Raw genomic sequence first — 11,614 nt, 5'->3', positions numbered from 1 at the left:
AGACGTCAAATAAATAGTTAGAAATGAAAGAGAAGAAACAGTGTCTTCCAGCGCACAGAACTAGTGTGACTGGGTTTTAAAACAGACTATTGGAAACTAAATGCTGCTGTAGCTCTTCAATAAGATGATCATCATAGATGTGAACTATTGTTATTTCTCTGTCTTCAGTCTGAGTGATTGCAGTATTACAGAGAAACAGAGTCTCATCCTGACTTCAGCTCTGAAATCAAACCAGTCACACCTGAGAGAGCTGGACCTGAGCGGGAATGAACTAGGAAACACAGGAGTGAAGCACTTATGTGCCGTACTGAAGGATTCACACTGTAAACTGGAGAGTTTGAGGTCAGTCACATTCACATACAAGAATCAAAATGCTTAAAATCACTTCAACTGTTTAAACTAGAACACATTAACATTATATTTGAACAAACATTTTTACCTTAGTATTTTGTGATCTGATGAAATAAAGATGAAGATCTCTCTTCCTTTGTCTGTTTTATTTGCTGATGAAGATGATGTGACTTTACAGAATAAAGAGTCTCTTATTTTCTTCATTCTCTCTCTCTCTCTCTCTCTCTCTCTCTCTCTCTCTCTCTCTCTCTCGGGCTTCCGGTTTTCGGTTTCCGTTGGTGTGAGTGAGTGAATGATTGAGTGAGTGGTTGTGCATGGGGAGCTAGCTTTTTGATGTTTTTTTGGCATGCTGCTGTGGTGATTTTTTCTTCATATTTTCTCACGTGCATGGTCAAGGTAAGACATCGTTTATTTTTTTGCACCGGGCGGAAAACAGACGGAATAATAATTGTTTAAACTTTCGCGGGTATGGCGTCCGCTGTGACGCCGCCGCTGTCCATTGGACACGGGGTTCGGTTCGTTACTGATCCCGGTGTCACGATGGAGGAGGCTCTGATCGCAGTTGGTGAACAGGTAGGGTTTGATAATATTTCTCATGCGTCTAGAATGAATAAAGCGGCAGTAGTTTTTTTGAAAGTCGAACGCTTGGTACATGATTTGGTTGAAAATGGAGTGTTTATCAATGATTTGTTTGTTCAAGTTTCGCCGTTATCAGTGCCGTCTACAAGAGTAGTTGTCTCAGGTGTACCGCCTTTCATTCCAAATGAGCTGATTGAACAAGAATTGCGTAGGTTTGGAAAGTTTGCGAGTGGTTTTAAGACCGTAACGCTCGGGTGCAAGGATCCGCGTTTAAAACATGTTATCTCACTTCGTAGACAAGTGTTTATGTTCCTAGACTCTCCAACACAGTCTTTGGATGTATCCTTTAAGATAAAGCATGGAGGAGGATATTACACTGTGTATGCTAATTCAGGGAGTATGAAATGTTTTGAATGTGGGGATGTGGGGCACAAGCGTCTTGATTGCCCGCACAGAGAACAAGCTGAACGTGCAGAGAACCACATTGTACAAACACATGAAGCTGATGGGCAAGGTGGCGCAGCTTCTAGTAGTATGTCTACTGTTCAGGGAGAAAGAATGCATAGTGTAGAGAATACTGGGACAAATCAAGATGGTAAGGTGGATGATAGTTCCTCAGAGCCATCAACTTCTGCTGAGAGCGCTGTGGCACCTCCAAAGGAGGTGAAAATTACAGGGGAACAAATCAGTGAAGTTGAAGCTACGGAGAAAAGTGTACCTACTGACCAGAATGCTTTTGTTGCATCCGCGGAGAATGAAGTGACTACTTTGCTGAATGTTGGAAGTCAGGTGGAAAGTGATGCTGAAGAGATGGAACAGGATGAGTCAGATGGTGAAGGTTTTGATGGGTCAAATAGAGTGAAAGATTTGTATTCTCTGGAGGAAATTAATAATTTCCTGGATGAAACGTTTGGTCAGTCAGTTAAGGTCGATGATTACTTTGCTGACACAGATAAATTTATTAGGTCGGTGGCATTACTACAAAAGATGGTTAGTTTGGACTTGTTGGATGAACGGAAGCGGTATCGTTTGAGGAAACATGTCACGGCACTTAAAAAGGTTTCCAAGCCAAATAAAACAGGAAAAGGAAGGAGAGCTTCAGTGAGAAAATAGATGATGTCAGCTTTGATCATGATGCATCTTTTGCCTATCTTTTTTCTCTGTCTGTCCCTTCTTTTCTTTTTTTCTATGGGGAGTTTAAGAGTGGGCTCTTTAAACATGAATGGTGGGCGGGATAGACAGAAGAGAGAAATGGTTAAGGAGGTGGGAAAAATAAATAGACTAGATGTAATTTTTTACAAGAAACACATAGCATAACACAAGATGAAGTTGAATGGGGTCTATCTTGGGGTGGTCAAGTTTTTTTAAATCATGGGAGTAATCTGAGTGGAGGGGTAGCAATACTTTTTTCCAGTAATTCAAAAATTAATGTGTTGAGTTCCTGTGACTTAGTTAAAGGTCGAGCTCAAATGGTCAAAGCTAATATAGAGGGTTTAGTCTATTGTTTTATTAACATTTATGCCCCTAATATTGGGTCTGAAAGAATAGAATTTTTCAATAATGTAAAAAAAGCTCTTGAGTTAAATGATTTTGACTATCTTATTCTAGGTGGGGACTGGAATTGCACTGTTGATTTTAACAATGATAGACTTAGTGAGGAGCCACATTTGCAATCTAGTAGAAATTTAAAAAGTTTACTGGTCCAGTTAGATCTTATAGATGCATGGAGAATTAAATTTCCAAATGAAAGACAATATACTTGGGTCAAAATTTTAGATGGAAGAGTGAGTGCAGCAAGACTAGATAGATTTTACTTGTCACACGGACTTAGATCAAAGTTAATTGAAAGTGTAATTAGACCAGTTGGATTTTCTGATCATCATCTTATTACTGTGACTATTTCTTTGATGCAAAATGTTACTAGATCTCAATGGCACTTCAACAATAAACTGCTCCAAGATGTAACATTCTGTGAGAATTTTAAAATTCTATGGCAGAAGTGGAAAGAAAAAAGGAGTCTATTTGAGTCTTTAAATAAGTGGTGGGAAGTTGGAAAGGCTCAAATCAGAATTTTTTGTCAACAATATACTTCTTTTTCTTCTACTATGTTAAAACAGGCTATAAATGAAGTTGAGGAGGCCATAAAACAGATTGAAAATGGCCTTTTAAATGGTGGGGATGCGGAAAGCAATGACACTTTGAAAACAAAGAGAGTGGAGCTGAGTTCTTTGCTACAAGAAAAAGTAAAAGGGGCCCTTGTGAGGTCAAGATATATTCAATTAAAGGATATGGATGCCTCAAGTACGTTTTTTTTCAACTTGGAAAAAACTGATGTGAAAAATCAGCGCATGACATGTCTGAGATGTCCGGATGGGCATGTAACAACTGATGGAGGAGAAATGAGAAGATGCGCCGCGCTTTTTTATACAGAGTTGTATGGCAAAGAACAGTGTGATGAAGAATGTGTCCAAGAACTTTTAGAAGGTCTGCCTAAACTCAGTGGAATTGAACAAACAGAACTGGATAAAGGACTAAGCCTGGAGGAACTCACTATAGCTGTTAATCAGCTGACTTCGGGGCGCTCACCCGGAATAGATGGACTCAGTATTGACTTTTTTAAACATTTTTGGGGCACTATAGGATCCGATGTTCATGAAGTCCTGATGAGCTCTTTTGAACAATGTTTACTTCCAACTTCTTGCAGAAGAGCTGTATTAACTTTACTTCCAAAAAAAGGAGATTTATCACATCTTAAGAACTGGAGGCCTGTTGCGCTTTTATGTACCGAGTATAAAGTGCTTTCTAGAGCTCTGTCCAATAGGTTGAAGCCTTATATCGGCTTGCTTGTGCACATGGATCAGACCTATTGTATTCCAGATCGGACTATAATGGACAACCTATTTTTGATAAGAGATGTGTTAGATGTGTGTAAAGTGTATGATCAAAATGTTGGACTTTTATCTTTAGACCAGGAGAAAGCGTTTGACAGAATCGATCATAGGTTTTTGTTTTCTGTCTTAAAAGCTTTTGGTTTTGGAGAGAGATTTATTGCCTGGATAAGTCTCCTCTATAATGGAGCTTCTTGCATGGTCAAAGTAGGGGGAGGACTTAGTAGACCAATTCCTGTGGAAAGAGGAATAAGGCAAGGTTGTCCTATTTCAGGACAGCTTTATTCATTAGCTATTGAACCTCTTTTGTGTTTTTTGAGGAACAATTTGAATGGTTTTAGGTTACCAAATCACATTTTTGAGTCCCCTTTAGTTGTTTCAGCTTATGCTGATGACATCAATATATTCATTAAAAATGATGATGATGTATGTACAATTTTAAGGGCTTTGAGGTGTTATGAAAAGGCTTCTTCATCGAAAGTCAACTGGGATAAAAGTGAGGCTTTACAGGTGGGAAAGTGGGAACAGGAAAAGCTGCCTTGTTTACCTGGAGGTGTGACATGGGGGGAAAATGGCTTTAAAGTTTTGGGTATTTATTTGGGCACACAACAATATCAAGAAAAGAACTGGGAGGGAATAATGGAGAAGGTGTCTGCAAAAATGTCCAAGTGGAAATGGTTGTTGCCCCAGATGTCATACAGAGGGCGTGTTCTTGTAATAAATAATTTGGTTGCTTCCATGCTCTGGCATAAATTTATGGTTTTAAATCCACCGGAGGCCCTGGTTAAAAGTTTACAGAGGAAACTTTTAGATTTTTTTTGGTCAGGCTGTCATTGGATTAGAGCTGCTGCCCTTTATCTGCCTCTTTGTGAGGGGGGTCAGGGACTTGTAGATTTATCTTCACGTATTGTGACGTTTAGATTAAAAACTGTACAGAGATTTCTATATGGGAATGGGTTGAGATGGCATGAAACTGCAAAGTTGCTTTTACAGAAGGCAGGGAGGCTGGGTTATAGTAAGCAACTTTTTTTGTTAAAAACTGAAGAAGTAGATTTTGGGGAATTAACATCCTTCTATTATTCAGTTTTAAATGCATATCACATTTTGAAAACTACAAGAGATTCAACTGCATTGCCTGGAATGTGGATCTTTGAAGAGCCTCTATTTTTTAATGATTTCATTAATGTAAGGTCATTAAAGTCTTCCAGTCTACGATCAGCACTGAGAGAGGCTGGATGCACAAAGCTGGGACATCTCTTTAGAGCCATGAATACCTCTCTAGTTGAACTAGGACGATTGGCCAATGTAAGATCTGAGAGATTGATTGGAAAAATAGTGGATGAGGTCTGTGAGTCACTAACACCGTCACTGAAGGCTTTTGCCAGTGAAAGAGATGTGCTGGGTCAATGGGAGGACGGGTGTGAATATGTTTTCCCATCACTTGATGTTTCTCTAACAATTGAAGAGGGGCTCAGCATAGAAAATAGCTTTCTTTCATTCTCAACTGTACAGCTAGGTTCTTTTGAAGAGTTGGGCAAGAAACAAATGTATATCCTGTGTGTAAAAATGTTTTACATGAGATCCTTGGTGGAAATGAAACCATCAAAGTGGTTTGATTATTTTGGCCCTGATCAGTCTGTGAAAGGCTGTTGGAGATCTTTGTATAAATTACCAATTGATAAGAGGACGGGAGATCTCCAATGGAGAATAACTCATGGGGCTATAGCCACTAATAAACATGTTGCCCATTTAGATCCTAGTCAAGGGGTGGAATGTCCTTTTTGTACCCAGAATGAAACTTTGGTTCATTTGTTTTGTGAATGCTGTAGGTTAGGAGAGTTGTTTCATTTATTGGAACAGTGGTGTTTACTTTGGGGAGAATGTTTTTCATTTTCTTTGTTTATTTTTGGACCAAAGTATTCTGCAAAGAAAAAACAAAAACATGTTTTGATGAATTATGTGTTTGGAGTGGCTAAACTTTCCATATGGATTTCAAGGAAACATATGATTCAGAAAAAAGGGTCAAATGAAGTCAATGGGGTCTTTTTAGGCCTATTAGCATCCCGTCTTAGAATTGAATATGCTTATTACAAGTTGACAAACAATGTACAGTGTTTTGGTGAAAAATGGTCTGTTGCAAATGTTCTTTGTGTTGTCTGTGATGATGGAGAGATGGTTTTATCTTTTTGATAATATTTAAGTGTTTGTGAGATTGATGTTATAATGTCAATGTTTTAGGATGTTAATTAGGAATTAAAGGAGTTTTTCAATCAATCTCTCTCTCTCTCTCTCTCTCTCTCTCTCTCTCTCTCTCTCTCTCTCTCTGCTAATGTAGGTTAAGCTGGTGTTATATGACAGATGAAGGTTGTTCTGATGTGACTTCAGCTCTGAAATCAAACCCGTCACACCTGAGAGAGCTGGACCTGAGCGGGAATAAACTAGGAGACTCTGGAGTGAAAAACCTCAGTGATCTACTGATGAACCCACAATTCAAGCTGGAGAAACTACAGTTAGTGTCATTATACTGTACAGTAATTACAGCAGTGGTGGGCCGTACATTTCACACCTAGGCCGTCTGTCCTACCTGAATTAATAACTTTTAATAGTGTATCAGTGCAAAGACTCTCTATAATTGTTTTTATTTTGCACCGGCAGTTATTGGGTTATGCGGTGAGTTCGGGAGAGGCCGGTAGAGAGAAACGAGCGCGTGAGTTCGGCTGGTGCGTTTGTAAAGTGGTTCTTGCCTTCCGAATCCGATTATAAGTTCAGAAACGGAGCCTCACTTATCTTGTCGTTCAAGGGTTACAATAGTCCCTTTTCAGACGTTACAATAGTATGAATGTTTGAAAAAAATTAAGTTTCGATCATAAATTTATACAAAAAATGAAGAAGAAAATCATATTCACCACGGGGGGAAAAGCATATACTCACCAAAACTACAAATAATTTTTTTTACACAAAATCCATCCTTATTTCTTTCCTCAAGAAGACTTTAATTACTGTTGTACAGGTTCTAACTGCGTTTCAGTTCCAATAATGTCATGTCTGTCTCGTCATATTTCTAGCATAAATTTTAATTTGCTTTATGGCTGAGAGTGCCTGTTCGACAGAAGCACACAGTCACCGCAAAACATGACGATGTGTACAGCTTAGGCTTGCCGCGGTAGTCGGTGTTACCGGTGTTACCGGTGTTCAGTCGCAACACCGGTTTCATGACATGCCCACCGCGGCACCGCGGTGGGAATGTGAAAAAAAAAAAGTTTAAAGCCTTAAAAATATTGAACGCAATTATGCAGTAGTCGTTAAATCCTGCCTATTAACACACACAACCCACAGAAAAGACGCGCGTCGGTATCGAGTTCTCTTTCGGGCTTGAACAAACCATAACACACAAATTATGCCAAAATGTCCATAAGAGCATTATTCCTTTTGCCATTAATTCCTTCTGACGTTAAACGAACGTAGAGATTTGTGAGAAAATGGGACGCGTGTCAGATCGCGTCTCTGTCAGCAATGGCTGTCCGAATTCGCTCACTCGTTTTTATTTACTCCTTCTCATTCACTCCTTCAAGTGAACAGTATTAGTGGACTAATGAAGGGAATAGGCCTAGTAAATGAGGGTTTAGGGGGCGATTTGGGATTCAACCCATGTTCTCGAGGAGTGAAAAATAGAGGACACCGACAACGCGTTAACAGACAAGACCGAGCAGGTAATATTTAATATGAAACAGTCTCAACTTTCAAATTTGGTCAGTCAAAGAAAATCAAACAATAAATAGGCCTACCGTTTTGTGGCTCTTTAATGTGTCGTGACAGATTGTCTGATAAAGTCAAGTTCCACCGACGTTAATCTACTCCTGACTGCTTTCTGACTGATCCTGTCAGATCATGTCTGTCAATCAAACTCCAAGCGAAGGATATTGACGCTAATTTAAAAGTGAAAGTTAGTTTCGTTTTCAAACTAGCGCATATTCAGGGCACAATAACAAAACAGTTCTTTCCCGCACTACCGCACCGTTATGTATGCCCGTGAAAACGTGCGCATTTTACGTTTGCCTTTAAATTAGCGATTTAAAAGCCCCCGCCGGTGAGACACCGGTATTACCGGTGTTGTCACACGTCGATTAACCGGTGAGAAAATATCCTCACCGCCACAACACTAGTTCAGCTGCCCCATGCTCTCACACAGAGTTTTGACCGAAATCAACGAGATCAGCGGGACTTTTGCCTTCAAAATCATTCATGGCATAACTTACATTAATCTGTTCTGTTTTTACCCGGAGAGATCGAATAGAGTCCCGTTACTCTGCGTTTAGCTCAGGCTGAATAAGGGATTTTTTTCTGCTGGGGGTCGAGGAGGGAAAGAAACATTAATTTGTGGGTTGAAATCTATTACATCTACAGGAATATATTTTAGTTTATGCAGTTCGCTACAGATGCGGATACTAGCAGTAATAGTACGCGCATCCAATCAAAGAACGAGAAAATACAGATGTTATTATTCGCCTCCTAGATGGCCCCGCTGCAGTTAAAGTGAAATCTGATTGGCTGATTAAATCTGACGGATTATCTGATTGGTTAAAGAAACAGTTTCATTGCCTTTCATTTTAAGCTACAGGCGCCGGCACCGTCGATACTGAAGGCCTCCAGGCAGATTTATTTGACCCTGGAAACACATGATAGCTTAAATATGATTGGATACAAGCTCTAACATAAAAACACAATACTGGAAGCAGCGCAACCAAGAGAAAAGCTATGAAATTAAGAGAATGAACTATTGGGAATAATTTAATATTCATGCAAAAAATATATTAAAGTGCAAGTCAGTGATTCTGATAGTGTTCAGAGAAGGCCTTGCTGGCCCTGACGGCCCACCACTGAATTACAGTGTGACTGAAGTTTATTTATTTGAAGACAGCAGGGCTTATGTTTCATTGGTTATAGCAGTGAACTTTCTGGGTTTTGTGTGCTTTTTTTCTAGTTAGCTTATACAGTGTATTGTAATTGATTTCACTGGTTTAAAATTGAATCAATATTTTTGAGTGTGAACATTTTTCACCAAAAAAATGTAGTAAATCATATAAAAATTTTTAGCCTGTAGATAGTAATTGTTTAATTCCCAACATCTGATACAATGCACTGATTGTGTACACACAGAAATCTGCCTTTTCAACAGAGAATAAAGAAGAGAGACGTCAAATAAATAGTTAGAAATGAAAGAGAAGAAACAGTGTCTTCCAGCGCACAGAACTAGTGTGACTGGGTTTTAAAACAGACTATTGGAAACTAAATGCTGCTGTAGCTCTTCAATAAGATGATCATCATAGATGTGAACTATTGTTATTTCTCTGTCTTCAGTCTGAATAGATGCAGTATTACAGAGAAACAGAGTCTCATCCTGACTTCAGCTCTGAAATCAAACCCGTCACACCTGAGAGAGCTGAACCTGAGCGGGAATGAACTAGGAAACACAGGAGTGAAGCACTTATGTGCCGTACTGAAGGATTCACACTGTAAACTGGAGAGTTTGAGGTCAGTCACATTCACATACAAGAATCAAAATGCTTAAAATCACTTCAACTGTTTAAACTTGAACACATTAACATTATATTTGTACAAACATTTTCACCTTAGTATTTTGTGATCTGGTGAAATAAAGATGAAGATCTCTCTTCCTTTGTCTGTTTTATTTGCTGATGAAGATGATGTGACTTTACAGAATAAAGAGTCTCTTATTTTCTTCATTCTCTCTCTCTCTCTCTCTCTCTCTCTCTCTCTCTCTCTCTCTCTCTCTCTCTCTCTCTCTCTCTCTCTCTCTGCTAATGTAGGTTAAGCTGGTGTTATATGACAGATGAAGGTTGTTCTGATGTGACTTCAGCTCTGAAATCAAACCCGTCACACCTGAGAGAGCTGGACCTGAGGGGGAATAAACTAGGAGACTCTGGAGTGAAAAACCTCAGTGATCTACTGATGAACCCACAATTCAAGCTGGAGAAACTACAGTTAGTGTCATTATACTGTACAGTAATTACAGCAGTGGCGGGCCGTGCATTTCACACCTAGGCCGTCTGTCCTACCTGAATTAATAACTTTTAATAGTGTATCAGCGTAAAGACTCTCTATAATTGTTGTTTTTATTTTGCACCGGCAGTTATTGGGTTATGCGGTGAGTTCGGGACAGGCCGGTAGAGAGAAACGAGCGCGTGAGTTCGGCTGGTGCGTTTGTAAAGTGACTCTTGCGTTCCGAATCTGATTATAAGTTCAGAAACGGAGCCTCACTTATCTTGTCGTTCAAGGGTTACAATAGTCCCTTTTCAGACGTTACAATAGTATGAATGTTTGAAAAAAATTAAGTTTCGATCATAAATTTATACAAAAAATTAAGAAGAAAATCATATTCACCACGGGGGAAAAAGCATATACTCACCAAAACTACAGATTATTTTTTTACACAAAATCTATCCTTATTTCTTTCCTCAAGAAGACTTCAATTACTGTCGTACAGGTTCTAACTGCGTTTCAGTTCCAATAATGTCGTGTCTGTCTCGTCACATTTCTAGCATAAATTTTAATTTGCTTTATGGCTGAGAGTGCCTGTTCGACAGAAGCACACAGTCACTGTAAAACATGACGATGTGTACAGCTGCCCCATGCTCTCACACAGAGTTTTGACCGAAATCAACGAGATCAGCGGGACTTTTGCCTTCAAAATCATTTGTGGCATATCTTACATTAATCTGTTCTGTTTTTACCCGGAGAGATCGAATAGAGTCCCGTTACTCTGCGTTTAGCTCAGGCTGAATAAGGGATTTTTTTCTGCTGGGGGTCGAGGAGGAAAAGAAACATTAATTTGTGGGTTGAAATCTATTACATCTACAGGAATATATTTTAGTTTATGCAGTTCGCTACAGATGCGGATACTAGCAGTAATAGTACGCGCATCCAATCAAAGAACGAGAAAATACAGATGTTATTATTCGCCTGCTAGATGGCCCCGCTGCAGTCAAAGCGAAATCTGATTGGCTGATTAAATCTGACTGATTATCTGATTGGTCAAAGAAACAGTTTCATTGCCTTTCATTTTAAGCTACAGGCGCCTGCACTGTCGATTCTGAAGGCCTCCAGGCAGATTTATTTGACCCTGGAAACACATGATGGCTGAAATATGATTGGATACAAGCTCTAACATAAAAACACAATACTGGAAGCAGCGCAACCAAGAGAAAAGCTATGAAATTAAGAGAATGAACTATTGGGAATAATTTAATGTTCATGCAAAAAATATATTAAAGTGCAAGTCAGTGATTCTGATAGTGTTTAGGCCAGCAGAGAAGGCCTTGCTGGCCCTGACGGCCCACCACTGAATTACAGTGTGACTGAAGTTTATTTATTTGAAGACAGCAGGGCTTATGTTTCATTGGTTATAGCAGTGCACTTTCTGGGTTTCCCTATACACATTTTTTTGTGCTTTTTTTTCTAGTTAGCTGATACAGTGTATTGTAATTGATTTCACTGCTTTAAAATGTAATCAATATTTTTGATTGTTTCACCAAAAAAATGTAGTAAATCATATAAAACCTTTTAGAGTGTAGATAGTAATTGTTTAATTCCCAATATCTGATACAATGCACTGATTGTGTACTCACAGAAATCTGCCTTTTCAACAGAGAATAAAGAAGAGAGACGTCAAATAAATAGTTAGAAATGAAAGAGAAGAAACGGTGTCTTCCAGCGCACAGAACTAGTGTGACTGGGGTTTAAAACAGACTATTGGAAACTAAATGCTGCTGTAGCTC

The 11,614-nt window shown here is 39.1% G+C and overlaps 1 protein-coding gene across 3 annotated transcripts in view; it reads left to right on the top strand.

Annotated features, from left to right (window-relative positions):
- The window catches only part of LOC120479099 (NLR family CARD domain-containing protein 3-like), a 34,133-nt gene that overhangs the window by 19,639 nt on the left and 2,880 nt on the right, over positions 1-11,614 (top strand). For 2 of the 3 annotated variants that reach the window (XM_089122920.1, XM_089122923.1), the window contains 4 exons: positions 169-342; positions 6,154-6,327; positions 9,177-9,350; positions 9,647-9,820. In XM_089122920.1, coding sequence (XP_088979046.1) covers positions 169-342; positions 6,154-6,327; positions 9,177-9,350; positions 9,647-9,820 — 696 coding nt within the window. The remainder of the gene's footprint in view (positions 1-168; positions 343-6,153; positions 6,328-9,176; positions 9,351-9,646; positions 9,821-11,614) is intronic. The other variant, XM_089122926.1, reaches the window with a different exon arrangement.

This window comes from Pimephales promelas, chromosome 2 (genome assembly GCF_988280905.1).
Source record: "Pimephales promelas chromosome 2, fPimPro1.hap1.1, whole genome shotgun sequence".
NCBI lineage: Eukaryota > Metazoa > Chordata > Actinopteri > Cypriniformes > Leuciscidae > Pimephales > Pimephales promelas.
The sequence above is the reverse complement of the archived record's forward strand: the minus strand, read 5'-3'. Positions and strand labels throughout refer to the sequence as shown.